Source organism: Elephantulus edwardii, unplaced genomic scaffold (assembly GCF_000299155.1).
Source record: "Elephantulus edwardii isolate Elephantulus edwardi_28Jun2011 unplaced genomic scaffold, EleEdw1.0 scaffold00002, whole genome shotgun sequence".
NCBI lineage: Eukaryota > Metazoa > Chordata > Mammalia > Macroscelidea > Macroscelididae > Elephantulus > Elephantulus edwardii.
In genome coordinates, this window is record NW_006399752.1 from 13230833 (window position 1) to 13248868 (window position 18036).

The following is an 18036-nucleotide window of genomic DNA, read 5'->3' on the forward strand; positions in this document are numbered from 1 at the left end:
GTGCGGTTGGCGCAGGATAGAGCAGGGTTTAGAGCTGTTGTGCATAGGGTCGCTATGAGTCGGAAACGACTCGACGGCACATAACAACAACAACAACAGAGCATAATACATTATTGATAGAATGGAAAGCCTGAATACCTAATAGTTCTCATATGTAATCTGTATATGGAACAGGAAAAGAACAAAGAGGTACTGAATGGCCTAAAATCAGGAAAGGTGTGTGTCAGGCTTGTACACTTTCATCATACCTATTCAATTTGCATGCTGAGCAAATATTCCAAGAGACTGGGCTATGCTAAAAGAAAAAAAAACAAACCACCAGTGATAGTAGGATTAGGGAAGACACTTCAGCAACCTGCCATATGAAGACAAAACCTCTTTTGCAGAAAATGAAGAGGCCTAGTGGGAGAATTTCAAAGATACTATAACCGTCAGTAAGGATTATATCTCAGCATACGTAAAACAAAATTCCTCACAACTAGACTAATAAATAGTATTGTAGTAGATGAGAAAAGATTCATACTATCAAGGATTTAGTTTTCTTTGAATTGACAATTAAAACATGAAAGTCAAATAATTCAACAAAAAACCTGATAGAGCTAGGAGGCCAATTTAGTAGAATGGCAGGATATAAGAGGAATATCTAAAAATCAGAGATTCCTCTACAATAACAAAGAGAACTCAGAAAAGGAAACCCAGGAAACAATACTATTTGCAATAGACAGGCACAAATTGAGATACTTGGGAGTGAACGTAACTAGAAAACTACAGAAATTTTCTGGTAGACACAATGAAAGACCCAAGAAAATGGAAAAATCTGCCCTCTTCATGGATAGGAAGACTAAATATTATGAAAATTACAGTCTTACCAGAAGCCACCTATATATTCAATGCAATCCCAATCCAAATATCAAATTCCTTTTTCAAGATCGAAAAGGGAATTGTCAAGTTATCTGGAGAGAAAAGAGACCCCAAATAAGCAAAACACTTCTGAGAAACAAAAACGAAGTGGGATGTATAGCACTCCCTGACCTCAAAACCCATTACGTAGCAGTAGTAACCAAAACAACATGGTATTGGTACAATGTCAGGCACATAGATCAGTGGAACAGAATTGAGAACCCAGAAATACAGCCAGCTATCTATGGTAAACTGCTGTTTGACGAGGAAATAAAACCCATCAAATGGGGAAATGACAACCTCTTCACCAAATGTTGCTGGCAAAATTGGAGTACTACCTGCAGAAAGCTGAAACAGGATCCACATCTCACACCATACACAAAAATCACCTCAAGGTAGATAAGAGACTTGGAGTAAAGTCCAAAACCATGAAGTTTATAAGAGACAAACTAGGATCAAGCTTATATGGCCTAGTATATAGTTTAAAGAGACTGCCAAATACAACCAGAAATGTACAGCTGAAGAGGACAAAATCAATGAATGGGACCTTCTAAAGATTAAATCCCCATGTTCATCAAAACCTCTTTCCGACAGGGTGAAAAGAAAACCTACTGACTGGGAACAACCATTTGGTAATACCATCTCAGACAAGTCTCATAACAAAAGTTTATAAAATGCTCTTGGGCCTCCTCAAGAAAAAGTCTGATGACCCAGTTACACAGTGGGCAAAAGACATGGAAAGAATTTTCACAGATGAAGGTATTCAGATGGCCAACAAACATTTGAAGAAACTCTTAAAATCACTGGCAATAAGAGAGATGCAAATCAAAAGCACAATGAGATGCCCTCTCACTCCAGTAGCAGTGGCAAAGTTTAACAGGACAGCAAGTAATAAATGTTGGAGAGGATGTGGCAAGATAGGAACTCTTACATTTTTGGTTGGATTGTACAATGGTACAGCTACTGTGGAAGGCAGTTTGGTGGTTCCTCAAAAAGTTAAACATAGAATAGAAAGCAGAAACCCTCAACTGTTGTAAATCATGCAATTAAAGTTGATTACTTATAAACATGAAAAAAAAGTTAAACTTAGTAATTTCATATGACCTAGTTATTCTATTGCTTGAAATATTCCCCAAGGTAATGAGAACTGAGGCTCAAACAAAAACTTTTACACCAATATTTATAGCAGCGTTATTCACCATCTCAAGAACATGAAACAGCCACAAATGAATGGATTGAGAAGTTCATGCAATGGACTACTATGCAGCATTCAGGAACAATCATTTTGTAAATAACTACCTAACTTGGGAGGAACTGCTAAGTAAACTAACTCAGTCCCACAAGGACAAATACTGTATAAAACCATTATTGTAGAATGAGTATGAGGATCCAAGGTGAGGATGGGGGGAGGGTGGAAAAAGAAGGGTGAGGATGGAGAGGTAGGGTGTTAATCATAGAGTTCCACAATTTGATGGGTGGGTGGGGTGAATGAAATTGGGAAGATCTTTTGTAAAAAAAGTACATTCAAACTTTGTAAATAAATAAGAGTAATATTAAAAAATATTTGCAGTAAATTTACAGAATTCCATAAAAAAATTACCACACTGGGAAAATCCATTTTCATAGACCTATGTAAAATTATAAATAGCAAGGGATGTGACTGATTCAAGTAATGGTTTTTTCATTTGCTTCTTACGCATATAGAAGTTACCGAATAAAAAATTGGCAAGAATTATTGAATCAAATGATTGAATTATTGATTGCTAGAAGAATAAACAAATCTGTCTTAGAAAAAGTACAACCAGAATGCTTATAAGATGGAAGGTGAGACTTTGTTTTACATATTTTGGGCACACTATCAAGAGGAACCAGTCCGTGGAAAAGAACATCATGCTCAGAAAAGTAGAGGGGTCAACAAAAAGAGGAATACTCCACTATGATGAGTTACTGCAGTGACTTTAATAATGTTCAGCACAGTAGAGATTGAGGATGGCCCAAGATCAAGCACTGTTTCATTTTCTTGTGTTCACATTGCCCCTGTGAGTAAGAGCTGACTCAACACAGGGTCAGTCTGGTCAGAGCCAGAGTAGGCTCTTAGTTTGAAGGAAGAAGACTGGAAATAACTAAGAAACAATTACATTTGTTACTATTCTTAATGTTTTGTCTGAAATTCTAATCTTCCTATGAGTGTTCTGAATCCTTTCACTAATTGCATAGGACTACTTTTATCATTAGGTGGGAATCAGTTATGAATTGTATATTTTGTTATAATTTATTGAGACAGTAAAAGCTTCAATCATCAGCCAGTCCTTCTGTGGTCTAGTTTAACTTTAGGCAGTTGTGTTTATTCTCTTTATGGACATCCACTAGGATTTCTACTGTCTCTATCAATAACAGTGAAAATGACACAAACAGTATAGCAAATACTACAGTGTATCCAGCACTGTGTTAAACATTTTACATGTATTTATTTTACTTAATTACATTTCTCGAAAATATTTGGAACCCTGTACAAAAAAATGCAGTTTTGCTAGTCTGTGTGGTGTCTGTGTGGTAGTGTTGTGCCATTAGTCAAAACCGACTCATAGCTAACCTTCCAATGCTTTTCAGGGGCTGTAATTCCCACAGGAAGAGATTGCCCGTTTTTCTTCTGGTCTCCTAAGTACAAAATGGCAAAATCAGAGTGCTGCTTGAAAACCTTTAGGCAACTCATTTCATCTTGTTCATAGCTGCTTTTTCCTCGACCTCAGCTTCAATCGCCAGCTGGTCCTTCCGTGGTCTAGTTTAACCTCAGACATTTGTGTTTTTTCTCTTTATGGACATCTACTAGGATTTCTACTTGCTCTCTAGAACTTTTATCCTATATCAACAAAATTCTTTGTAGCCAAGATATTCTCAACTCTTTTGTTTTAATTAGAAACCTGGCTCTCTCCCCAGGGTGCTACTTTTCTGCAGCCTTTGCAGGTAAGTACTAGCGATTTTCACACATTTTGTCAATGAAAGGATCAGGAGGTGATAGCTTTTTCTAATTCCCATTGCAATTTGTCAACCCATTTTCCTTGGTCCTTATGTAAATGTAATTCTTGAGGTCAAAACTTTCCAGCCTGCACACCTTGTTGCTTTTCACTCTCACTCTTAATCATTCATCATGTCCATCTAACATCATGTCTCACATTTCTTTCTTTCCTTTTTTAAAAAAATTTTATTGCTATTTGAGAGTTTATAGACTCTGCTTTTCATCCAGTCATACATAAATATTTGTTGATTTTCAAGTGCCATTATCTCTACTTTTCAGGAATCAGATTTAGTACATCTGTGGGAAGAATTAATGGAGAAGATTAATATCCACTGTGAAAACCAGATCAGTTGCTGACTGTACAATAGACCATGAAGTACTCAAATTGAAGCCAAATATAATAAAAACAAAGCCACAAGAACCAAAATAAGACCTGGGGTCTATCCTACCTGATTTAAAAATACCATCTCAAGAACGGATTTGAGACATGTAACACTAATGAATTAAGACCAGTTGAACTGAGGGTTGATCCAAGTATATTGTCCATGAAGAAAACAAAAGATCATTAGATTGATAGAGAAAGGAGAAAGACCAAAATGAATGACACAAAAGACTTTAAATATTATTTGTATTAGAATGCCAAGCAGTCAAGACAAAGGAAAGAAACGGGGAGAAGAAACAAGGAAGTTGAAGAGTTGAACTGAAGATTTTGAAGGGCAGCTTATTAAAACAAAGCGAAATATTAGAACCAAATGTGCAAAGAACCATAGTCAGAAAATCAGAAAGGAAGAACTTGGCATTTCTCAAACGGAAGGAACTGAAAAACAAATTTAAGAGTTGCCATATTTAATTAAAGATGCTGTGTGCAAAATCTTGAATGAACTAAAAAGCATCAGAAGATGAAAGCAATATATAGAATCACTGTACCAAAAAGAATTAGCTAACACAGAACCATTTCAGAAAGTAGTATAGGATCGAGAACTAATAGTAATAAAGGAAGACGGTCAAGCTGCTCTGAAGGAATTGACAAAAATTAAAGCCCCAGGAATTGATGAAATATGAATTGACATATTTCAACAAACAGATGCAGCTCTGGATGTGCTCACCAGCTTGTGCCAAGAAATCCGGAGGACAGCTACCTGGCCAATTGACTGGAAGAGAACCATTATTTATTCCTATTCTCAAAAAAAGTGATCCTGGTGGGGAAGGGATCGGTAGGGAGAAAAGTGCAACAGTGAATGACTGGAAACCCTAAGTCTCTGTAAACTTTCATGAAAATTAGTTTTTTTTTTTTAAGTGATCCAACAGATTATGCAAATTATTGAAGAACATCACATGTAAGCAAAATCTTGCTCAAGATTATCCAAAACCAGCTAGAACAGTACATTGACAGAGAATTGCCAGAAATACAAGCTGGTTTTAAAAGAGACAGTGGCACTAGGGATATCATTGCTGATGCCAAATAGAGTTTGACTGACACAGAGAGTTTCCAGAAGAATGTCTATTTGTATTTTATTGACTATGCAAAGATATTTGACTGGTCACAACAAATTGTGGCCAACATTGAGAAGAATGGGAATCTTAGAACACTTGATTGTACTCATGCAAAACCTATACCTAGACCAAGAAGCTGTTACCCCCAGTAGAGTGAGACAACACTTCAGGGTTCAAAATCAAGAAAAGGAGTGTGTCAGGGATGTATCCTTTCTCCAAATATTTTCAATCTATATGCTATACAGATCATTTGGAATGGTAAATATTATGAAAAATTTGGCATCACAATGAAGACAATACAAGTTTGCTTGCTGAAACTTGAGGACTTGGATCACTTACTGCAGGTCAAAGACTGCAGTCTTAAATATGGATTACATCTCAACATCAAGAAAACAAGTCTTCGCCATTGATCCAATAGACAGCATCATGATAGATAGAAAAAAACGTCGAGATTGTTAACAATTGATTCCTTCGAGTTGTGCTGGAGAAGAGTTTTGAGCATACTATGAATTGCCAAGAGAATAAACAAGTCTGTCCGGGAGAGGATGAAACCAGTTTACTCCTTGGAGAGGATGAAATCAATTTACTCCTTGGAGGCAAGGATTTTGAAGCTCCATCTCATATACTTTGGACATGTTGCCAAGAGGGACCAGTCCTTAGACATAGACATCGTGCTTGGAAGGGTGGAGGTTCAATGCAGGAGAGGAAGACCCTGCTTGGAATGGGTTGGCACAGTGATTGTGTCAATAGGGTCAGGCAATGGGGTCAGAGATGGTGAAGTTGGTTCCGGAGAGGGCAAAGTTAGAGTCCTTCATAGGATTGCTATGAGTTGCAGTTGATTCAATGGCACATAACAACAACTACTTCTGTTTAAGACACTCTGGTTTTTAAACTCCAGAACAACCTTATGCACATATTTATTGATTATATTAGTGAACTTCTTTTCCCAGTATTTCCATTTCTCCAGACTCTTTGGTCCTTTGCGTTGACCATATTTTTTACAAGTTCTAGAACCAGCAAGAGGATTACTTTGACTTGATGTAATTTTTTACCCTTAGTAGATCAGAATGTGGGGAGAGTGTGGAAGAGCAGAATCCATCCCAATGTAGCTGTGCCTACAAGGGCATATAGCTGAGCAGGATGAAAATAGAAGAGAAATTAGATAGGAAATCCTTGGATGCTAAGGAATTAGTTTTAGGAGGGACCTTTGCATTATGACTGAGTTAATAATATGTGATTTTAATTGAATGCCTTTTGAAAAGCCTAAACTTTAGTCTAGAAATGACTAAACACTTAGAATCAACAGGACTCCTTTTTTTCTGTGCCAAGTAATTATAAAAACTCAAAAAGAAAATGTTCTTTCAGGAAAATGAATAGTTTGATTTCTTACAGTATGATTAGATTGAGCAATTTCTGCCTTTTCAATATAATAACAAGTCATAAAATAGGTATGTTTATAAAATAAAATAGTTTAAAGTGTTTCTGTTAAAAATATGTACCAAATAAGAATGATCTTTTTTGGTAAAACATTAATATGCATTTCCAGCAAAATCATATATAGAAGAGAGTAGATATATACAAATTGATATAATTAACTCTTGCCAATAAATCATTTAAAATTATATAACTGAAGTACTGATAAAGTGTTTTATTTACGATAAGTGCTGAATAATTCTGACACCTGACAGGATGTTTACTTATCACCATTTTTATTGGGTGCACACCATCTTGCTTCAAGTAATTATGTCTTTAGTCATGACCTAATTAAAATATAGATTGGGCTAAAAGGATGAAAACATAGAAATAATTCCATTAAGTGGAGAGGCTATTGAAAAAGAAGCTTTTAAAACAATTACATTTGAAAATAAGCCTGATAAAATGGCTTTATTTACTATGATATTTTCTAAAGTTAAATTATGAAAATAAATGTGGACGTTAACAGTAGACATTTATCAATGCCTCTCCCATAGATTATTTGGGAATGAGAGTGCCATAAAAGGAGGACAAAGTAAAATGCAGTCATCCAAGTAAAAAGATGCCTCTGATCTCCAGCCCATACATTCCAGTTATTATTGTGCTTACCTCTTGCCGCCTTTCATACCACCCCAAAAATCTTGTATAAAATAACACCCACTATTAATTATATCCTAATGAACTCTTACATAAAAGATTTAAAGAAGAAACAGTGAGGTGTTTTATCTCTTTATGATGTCTAGGGCTTTGGATAGGAAGACTCAGATGACTAGATGTAATCTGTAAAGAGTTGATTTCTCCGAGCACAAATTTGGTACCTGGACTGGGATGCCTCAAGAGCTGGGCTTTGCTAGGACAGTGAATCAGAGGATGCACAAGGACTTTGCCATGTAGCTTGGACCTTTCACAGCATGGCAAATGTCTGGAAGCTGAGTGTTCCAAAAGATTGAGAAAGCAGTTTCAAACAAGGCTTTTTATTGACCTAGGCTCAGAAGTATCACTTCTGTCACATTTTTTGTGGATTAATAGTTGTTAAAGTCAGTTTAGATTTGAGAGAAGGATATTAGACTTTACTTTTTAATGGTAACATCAAGGGCACATTGCAGAAGAGTATGTAGGATTGGAGAAATAGTATGGTCAACTTTGGGAAATATGCATAACATGATATCAAAAATAGAAAAAATTAACATATATATATACTTTTTACAGTGATTAGCTATAAACTTTTAGAGGAAATCATGTTTTATATTTTATTATGTTTTGTAATTTAAGAGCTCTGCTACAGAATTAATTAGAAGGACTTCTCTCTGGGTGTGTCCATGGTAAAAAGCTTCATTTTTAAAAAGAAATGTAAAATAACATATTGTGATTGAGTCTTATTCCATTTGCTCATTTTGTTTGATAGACGCTATTAGGAAAGTGCTCTTCCTTGCCATTTTAAATGCAAATATAGGCTCTCCAGATTATCAGAGGTAGTTTCCCTTGATGCTCATATTCACCTTCAACAAAACAATTCTTAGATACATGGCAAAAATAAAAAAGACCATTATCAATGGCAGAACTGTTTAACTTAACTGGATAATAGTCTGCATTTTGTAGTTGTCATTGGTCAGTCACTCACTAGTCTTTTACTGTCTTTTGAGGCAATTAGAAAAAGAACTTAAATTTCAAGACCATTGGATATATCATTAAAGATTTTACATATTTAATGTAATGATTATATATGTACATTTGAGCAGTAATCTTCATTAGTTTTGAGTTGTATTACATCGCATTAATTTTTAACCTTACTGTAGGAAAAATTTCTCAGTTAAAACTTGTCTTTTTATTTTTTCCCTGTCTCTGGGGTTCTTTTTTGATGTGCATAGAGATTTGCTTCTTAGAAGGACACATTCATCTATTTTATTCTTCCCTGGTCATAGATTTTTAATTATGCTTGGAAATCTGTTCATGCTTTGTATTAGGGCTCTTAGAGTTGTTCTTAGCTTTTCTTTGATGAATTTTATAGTCTTTGGTTTTACTCCTAGATCCCTGATCCACTTTGAGTTGGGTTTTGTGTATGGTGTGAGGTATGGGTCTTGCTACGTTTTCTGCAGATGATTTTCTAATTTTGCCAACACCATGTGTTAAAGGGGTTGTTGTTTCCCCCTAAACTTGTTTTATATCCTTGTCAAAAATCAGTTGATCATAGGTCGATGAGCTAATTTTTGGATTCTCAGTTCTATTCCACTGATCTTTGTGTCTGTCATTGTACCAGTACCATGCTGTCTTGACCACCATGGCTATGTCATAGGATTTGAGATCAGGGAGTATGAGGTCTCCTACCTTATTTCTCTTCAATATTGCTTTGCTTATTTGGGGTCTCTTTATATTCCAGATAAAATTGGAAATTGGCTTTTCCATCTCGTTGAAGAATGGAATTGGTGTTTGTATCGGGATTGCTTTGAATTTCTAGTTTGCCTTTGGTAGAATTGTCATTTTCACAATACTGAATCTCCTTGTCTATAAGCATGGTATATTTTTTTGTTTCTCCAGGTCTCCCTTTATTTCTTGTGGTAATGTTTTGTAATTTCTTTGTCTAAATCTTTTTGAAAGGACATACCTGATAAGGGAATTAGATCTAAAATTTATAGACTATTCCAGCACTTCAACAAAGAAAAGTAGACAATCCAATAGCAAAATGGGCACAAAATATGAATAGACACTTCACTGAAGAAGACATTCAGATGGCAAACAAAACACATGAAGAATTGTTCAAAATTACTAGCTCTCAGAGAGATGCAAATCAAAACAACTATAAGAGATCATAGTTCATCAAGGGAGCAAACAACAAATGCTGGTGAGATTGTGGAGAGATTGAACTCTTATTGACTGCTGATGGGAATGTAAAATGTTGTAACCACTGTGGAAGTTTGTCTGGCACTTTCTAAAAAAGCTGGAAATAAAAATACCATTTAACTCAGTGATTCCACTACTGGGAACATAGCCTAAAGAAACCAAAGTCAAAACTTAAAACAGAGTGCAACAATGAATGAATGAAAATCCCAAATCTCTGTAAATGTTCACTAAAACTAATAAAATTTAATAATAATTTAAAACAAACAAACAAGCAAACAAAAAAACCTTAAAACAGATGTTTGTACATTCATGTTTGTTTCTGCGTAATTAGTAATAGCAAAGAGATGGAAGCAACCCAAGTGCCCATCAACAAATGAATGGATAGAAAAAATATGATACATTTACACAATGGAATATTATGCAGCTTTATAACACAATAAACTTGTAAAACGTTGTACAACACAGACAAGTCTAGAGGATATTATTCTGTGTGAAATACCTCAGTCATAAAAGGCCAAATACTTCATAACAACATTGTTATAAAATAGTACTGCCATGAGAGGTTAGAAGAAGAATAGGAAAGGAGTGGATAGATAATGGACACTGCATTGGAACAGATGATGCAAAGAACAGTCTGAAAGGAATATATGATTTGGTATTATATGTATGACAGCAATCTAGAACATGAGGTGCATTGCAAAGTGAACTGGGGAGGAAAGGAAAGGGTGAAAAATATCTAACAATGAATAGGGATGGGGGAAGAGCTACAGGCTTCCTAGGTGATGGAGCAAGAAACCTGGGTGCCTTTGGTCAAGAAGTTTGCTCTTGGAGTGGGGTGCTTCTGAGCATTTGTGCGGGAACTAAGTTTGCCAGTATATGGATGTAGAGTTCAGCACCTTTGGACCTAGACTTGCCAGTGGAGTGAGGTGGTTTATGGAAGGCATTTGCACTGGCAGAACTATAAGAACTTTATAACACGTGTCTGAGGAGGGCAGAATCCAAGGCGTCAAGGCCTTGTCTTCAGATATGATCCTGATCTGAATAGTTCTTGAACCTGAATTGGAACATGTTACTTCCCTAATACATTCTGTATCTGTGAAAAAACAAAACAAACTTATCTTTTTAACCATCTGTCTTAGCCACTTTAATAAAGGAACAAATGGCTATAAAGTAGTATTTATGTCAGAAGAATCTCACATCTTTTCCTTATGTTGCATTTGAGTGCCCACCAGACTGGGCTTAAATGGGACATATTGTTTGCTGTCAAGTTGGAACCAACTCATAGCTGACTCTCCAGCAGGTTTCATCCATATTGTACACTGAATGTTAGTGATAATTGAGTTCTTCCATTTTTTTGCCTCCTAACTTTATATTATCACAGCATATAGCTTGTGAGTGCCCATAATCCTATCATCTTAAAAAAGGAATGACATACCTAGTAATTTAAGGGGATAATTTCTAGTTAGTCATATGTAATAGCCTTTGCCTTTGGAGGCATTGAAAGATTTTAGTGATGGAGCTGGCCAGGTAATTTGATGCCTGATGCCACATGATGCCCTTGGATATGTCCACATATATTATAGTGAGTGTAAAATGTTGCTGTGGCATTAAGAACTCTAAATTAATTTTAGGAAGTGTCTGCCTGTTTCAGCTTTTAAACTGTCATCTATACTTGGATGTCTGCCATCACCTCAGTTGCCACATATCCAAAATTGAATTAATCATCATCTTCATCAGACATCTCCCTAATGCCAAAGAATCAAAACAAAACAAAATACCAAAACCAAACAAAAATGTAAAAATACAACAAAACCTAGTCACGTCTGTTAATTCTAGCATTCGGAGTATCCTTACCTTAATCCCTGACGTAGGAAACTAGAGCTTTTCCTAGGACTGTACCCATTAGCCCCTCCTGCTATTTGCTTTAACCCCATAAACTACTAACATCTAGTGTTTGCTGACCTTAGCATGTGATAAGATTCTTAGTATTCAGGGAAACCAGGGCTAAGGGCAGAACAGCTTAAATTGAGCAGGTTTCCGAAACCTGTCCTGAAGCTCCCACATGACCAAGAGTTATCTAATCCTTGCCAAAAGTTGTGTGCTAAACTGAGATTCAGATTTAAAGATGTAATCCATTGTGGATGCATTCAAGCACCATAATCCTTCCCATATAGGGCAGCTTCTGAAACTTTACCTTTTTCCATAAATATGATGTCCTTATCCCAATATCAGGCTAGTTCCTAAGACCCCACCTCATTCCATGAATAAAAATTATGTCTGCTTTCCATCCTCAGAATTTGAAAATATCCTGCTTTCTCCTTTCTTCCCTATTTCTTTTCATTTGTGTGCTGCTATCTCAAATAAATTCTTTACTTGCAAGAAATATTTTGGTCTCTTATTTTATAATTCTTTTTTTTTTTAATCCATGGAAGTATTTATTTAACATTTTGAACGTATATATCCTAAAGGAGAGAAACACAACTAGAAAACAGATTTTATTTTAAAAGAGACTTTTGACCATCATTTTTTTTTTAAAAGTAGGGATTCAAACCTATTAAACAGAAGAGCACATGAAAACATGCAAAACATAATTAATCCTCTTTCTGAAGTAGTCTTCAAACACCTACGAATTCTCCTTCAGAAATAGCAGTATTGAAATTGTGCAAAAGGAAAAAAAAAAACACAAACCCACACACCAACCCTATAGTGTTTAAACTATAAAACCAAACCCTGGTTTAAAAAAAAACAAACACAAAAAACACAAACAACATCCAACAAAAACACCCAGTTGCTGTTGAGTCAACTTTGACTCATCTCAACCCCATGAGATCCAAGTAAAACTGGGCTCCTTAGGATTTTCAAGATCTGATTTGTAGGGAATAGATTGCCAGCCCTTTCTTCCAAAGCACGTCTGGATAGATTTGAGCCTCCAACCGTTAGGATGGCTTCTGAGCACATTAACCGTTTATACCAGACCAGGGACTCCAGTACTGGATTCTGACATAACAAAAATAAAATGCACTAAAATAATATGGAGTTGTTGGAATTACAAGAAAACCAGGAGAGTTGAAGATCAAGGTGACTTCAGAGTGAAAAAGAAAAGCCACTGGGGACTGGAGACGTTTTTTCACAGCAGGAAGCACTCTTGTCGACCACCATGAGCCTCACTATAACCAGAGTCTCTGCTCACTTGGCAGTCACTGATAGGAAGGATAAAGTGCTATATCTCTGATGGCAAGCAAATTAGCCAACACTCTTAAAGTTTCCCACATTCGAGCCAAAGTAGTTTTCTGTGAAGAATGTTCTCCTTGAGAGTATGGCCAATATGTGATTGAGCCAGGACTGGACCTGAAAAGTGAATCTGCCTCTCTTTGATCTAGTCTCTAAAGGAGTCTCTCAAGTACATATTGAAGTGAGGGGTCCTCAGGTACTTCGGATCGCCGTGGTTGTGGAAAATCAGTAGCTGTCATGGAAGTCTAGGAGCCATTGCAACTTGTGACTGAGCCTTGGGGAAGATAAAGACGAGGAAGACCTCAGGCTGGAAGGTGCTGACACAGACGTACCCCTCTTTAGACTGAGCTCCCTGCGAGAAGAGAATATTCTCATCCATGTCGGTCTCTGTGGTGGTCTACTTGGATCACATCATGGTTTGTGAGCTGGCTGCTCTGGGGGTGACTGTGCTTTGGGTCCTGATGCAGAGTGCTAATCCTGGTCTGTGTCACCATGTCACGCACATTCACCACTGGCTTCTCTTCTGGCTCCGTCTGGGAGGTTATATCAGCTGTCCTCTGCTCTCCAATATAGGAAAAGCTGATGACAGTTCGGGCTATTACAGGAAATATCTACTCTGCAAGGTCAGGTACGAAGATTGTTGGGAAAGTTCATGAAAAGTTCACATTGATTGATGACATTTGAGTGGCAACAGGGTCTTACAGTTTTACATGGACAGATGGCAAATTAAATAGCAGTAACTTGGTAATCCTGTTGGGCCAAGTGGTTGAACACTGTGATCTGGAGTCCTGTATCTTGTATACACAGTCAAAGCCCATCAACCCTAAACCCCTGTCCAACTTCTGGATCAGTGGCAAGTTTGACCATGTGGTTGACTGAAAACCACCATCCAAGGAATTCATACTGGGAAACCTGCTGAGGCTGTGGCTGGCCAAACTCTCCAGTAACCCCAAGAAACCTGACCTGGAACCAGCGGTTCCCCCGCAGGGCAGGCACAAGTACTCGGTGTCCTCCACCATCGGTGAGGAAGACTACCTACACAGCCACAAGGATGAACAGGAGAGCAGAAGGACAGCTGATGTCATTTTCTCATTCTTGCCGATGAGAGAAAGAAGCAGCAATTCAGAGAAGGAACCCTAGCCTTTAGATAAGAATTTTAGAATTAAACTTTCTTTTATTTTTAAATGTGTCTTGTTTTATTATTATTATTATTGGTTTTTATGTTGGCACATCTTTGTATTTTTATTTTCATTTTTTCTCCCTGGGAATGGAAGCCCTATGTCTGCAAAGCCCCCCATTTTCCCATACTTTGCCTATTTTTAAGTTACATTGTTTAGTGCTATGGTTCTACTAATAAATACGATTCCCTCAAAATATTTGCTTTCTTTGTTCACCACTTCAAATTTAAACTCCTCTGCATGTGTTTTGCTTGTTTGCCTGTTTGTGGTATACAGGAGACTTACAAGGCTTAAGTATTTCAAATAGAAAAGAGTTTTTACTCTCTTATAAATGAAGAATCCAGGTTGTAGTGAGACTTTGAACAAAGATGAGGAGAAAAAGAATGGAATTAATATGACCAAAGATAAAAAGGAGATGTAGTACTAGGCCTGCAAGGCTTATTGCCTGAGGAGAGTTAGGAAGGAGATACATGGAGAAAACCTGAAGAGCAGAGAGGCGTCTACAGCAGAGGGGACTTGTGGTTTCTTTTGTGGAAAATTTGGAAAGGACTTTGGAGTTGCAGAATGTGAGCCTGGGGAACAGGGAACTGAGGCAAGGGGGTAGAGTTTAAATCTGTGGAGGTGACATGATTGAGGCTGCTGAGGTGAGGCAAGGCTGTGTAGGAAAGGCTGAGTGCTAGTTATTATAGACCAGACCTCAGGAAGGAAGTGTAGACTGTGGGCTTTATAGAAGGAAGAACTTATGGGCATGGCTTTTGGGGATCATTACTTCAAAGTGCTCAAGAGCAGCACTGTAAGTCTAGAGGCTAAGGTGTGCCTGATCCAGGCTATGGTCTTTGCAGTTACTTTCTATGTATCAGAAAGCTGGCCAATGACAAAGGATGACAGAAGAAGAAACGATGCCTTTGAGTTGTAGTTCTGGAGAAGGGTATTGAACATACCATGGACTCCCAAGACAACTAATAGGTCTGTCCTGGAGACAGTAAAACCCGTTTGCTCCTTAGGGGCAAGGATCTTGAAGATCCTTCTCACATACTTTGGACATGTTGCCAAGAGGGATCAGAAAAGTACTTCATGCTTGCAAGGATGGAGGGACAGGCAGCACTGGAAAGGAAGACTCTGGATGAGACGGAATGACACAGTAACTGGATAATGAAGGTAGATGTGTCAAAGACTGTGAAACTAGCTCAGGTTAGGGCAGGCTGCAGAGCTATTGTACTTAGGGTTGCTATGAGTCACAGGCGCCCAGTGGCGTATAACAGCAATAACCACCACCAAGACAGCACACTCACTGCAGAGAGTTAAAAAAGCAAACAGACACTCCCCTACCTCAAGTTGATTCCTACTGAGAATGATCCAGTAGGGCAGGTTGGAACCACCCCTTTATAGTTTCCGCAAAACTTTTCTGCCTCAAAATGCCTGATATATTTAAACTGATGACCTTTTAGTTAAGAGCTCACTAATTATATTCACTGTGCCACTAGGACTACTATGCAGACAGTAATGTTGTTAGTTGCTTTTGAGTATGACTCATAATGACCCTGTGAAAAACAGACCTAAATCCTGTTGCATTTTGTGCCATCCTTATAATCTCTAATGTAACCTGAGCCCATTGCTGCAGTCACCATGCCAGTCCAGCTCATTGGAGGTCACCTTCTCTTGTGCTGACCAAGCATGGTATCTTTTCCAAGAAATATTGTTTCCTAGCAACATGTCCCAAGTATGAGAGACAAAGCTCTACCATCCTTGCCTCTCAACAGGTGCTCTGGTTGCACCTGTTCTGAAAGAAATTTGTTTGTTCTTTTCACAGTCCGTAGGATATTCAGTACTCATCTCTGACACCACAACTCAAAGGCATCAATTTTTCTTCCATTCTTATTAATAGTTCAGCTTTCAGGTGCATAGCAAGTAATTGAAAAGAACATGGCTTGAATCAGGTGCACCTTAGTCTTTGAACTGACATTGCTTTTCATTGATTTGGGGTGGTTCCTGACTGTAGACTTACCCAAAGCAATATGGAAGTAAGATGGAATCACTGACAACTTCAATCCTTTCTCCATCTACGGTGATGATGTCTATTGGCCCTGTGGTAAAGGACCTTTGTTTTCTTAATGTTGAGATGTAATACATATTGAAGGCTGTAGTCTTCCGCAGCAAGCATTTCAGGTCTTCCTCCCTTTTAGCAAGCAAAGATGTACCATCTGCATAATGCAGGTTGTTGATGACTTTTCTTCTAGTCCTCATGTCACCCACATTCTTCTTCAGAGTCCAGCTTCATTAATTATTTGCTTAGCATACATATTGAATAGGCGTAGAGAAAGGATACAACCCTGACACATAATTTTCCTGATTTTAAACCACACAGTGTTCCCTTGTTCTGTGCACATAGGTCTTCACCTGTTTGCCTAAACAATATTTTTGTGCAAATAAAACACATGGTATTTGGTATTTCTAAACTATGCAGCCTCCTTGTATATTAGTTTTCTATGTACAATTGTATGTATATGCGTATTACTTTCATGGTTGTGTTATACATGAAAATCCACTGTGTTGTTTTTATGTGCTGTTGAGTTGCCTGCGACTCATAGTGATCCTATATACAACAGCCCTAAACCCTGCTCTATCCTGTGTCAATCTTAGTGACTCTTACACACCTACCCCCATTTCCCTAGTCACTGAATCAATTGAGAGTCTTCCTTTCCTCTGCTGTCCCTCTACCCTCCCAAGTATGACATCCCCCTCTAAGGACTGGTCCCTCCTTGCAACATGTCCAAAGTATGTCAGATAAAGCTTCAGAATCCTTGCCTCAAAGGAGCATCCTGGCTTCAACTTCTCCAGGACGAATCTGTTCTCTTAGCAGTCCATGGTATATTCAATACTTTTCTCCAGCACCACAGCTCAAAGACATCAATTTTCCTTCTATCATCTTTAGTCATTGCCCAGCTCTCTGATGCATAGCAAGTGATTGCAAAGACCATGGCCTGTATCAGGAGCATCTTAATCTCCAGACTGACACTGTTGCTCTTCAGTACTTTGGAGAGGTCTCTGACAGCAAACTTTCCCAACTCAGTGTGTCTTTTAATTTCCTGGCTGCTGGTGCCAAGAATGTTGATTGTGGAGCCAAGCAAACTAAAGCTGTGAATAATCTCAATCTCTTCACCATCCATCCTGATGCTGCCAATTGGTCTAGTGGTGAGAATCTTTTTTTTTTTTTTATATTGAGCTTCAATCCATATTTAAGGCTGCAGTCTTTGACCTTCTGCAGCAAGTGCTTCAGGTCTTCCTCAGTTTCAGCAAGCAGGGTTGTGAAATTCAGTATACCTAATGACTAATTATGTGGTAACTCAATTTTTACCTTTTCAGTTACCTGTTTCTCAAAGTAGTAGTGTTGTTGTTATGTATCTTTGAGTTGCCTGTGACTTATAGTGACCCTGTGCACAACAGCTCTGAATTCTGCTCTTTCCTGAGCCAATCTCATTGTCTCTGACACAGCTAACCTCATTAGTCCAGTTATTGTGTCAATCCGTCTCATCCAGAGCTCTCCTGTCCTGCTGCTATCTCTCTCTAAAGACTGGCTTCTACTGGCTGCATGCCCAAAGTATGTGAGATTGAGCTTCAGAATCTTTGCTTCCGCCTCTGGGTTCAACCAACCATCCCCACTGGACCCACCTGGGAAAACACTTTGTAGTCCAGAGGGGAGCAAATGACAGGAAAGTATCTTCTAACAGAGCAAGAAGGCAAGCAGCTGTAACCCAAGACCACCAGTAGGGTGATAAAGCGTCCTCCCTTCCCCCCTTTACATCTACGCTCCTGTTCAGCATGAAGAAGCCAGAGTCGGCATCCAATTCCCAAATCAATAAGACAGTTGGTTTAATTACTATTGGAAAATGCTTGTCATTCCTCTGT

General features: G+C 37.9%; 2 protein-coding genes across 2 annotated transcripts in view; one reads left to right on the forward strand and one right to left on the reverse strand.

Annotated features, from left to right (window-relative positions):
* Window positions 1-13331, reverse strand: part of LOC102848842 (39S ribosomal protein L42, mitochondrial-like) — a 19060-nt gene extending 5729 nt beyond the window's left edge. The window contains exon 1 of the mRNA XM_006879135.1: window positions 13285-13331. Coding sequence (XP_006879197.1) covers window positions 13285-13331 — 47 coding nt within the window. The remainder of the gene's footprint in view (window positions 1-13284) is intronic.
* The window catches only part of FAM184A (family with sequence similarity 184, member A), a 223162-nt gene that overhangs the window by 45050 nt on the left and 160076 nt on the right, over window positions 1-18036 (forward strand). The window lies entirely within an intron of this gene.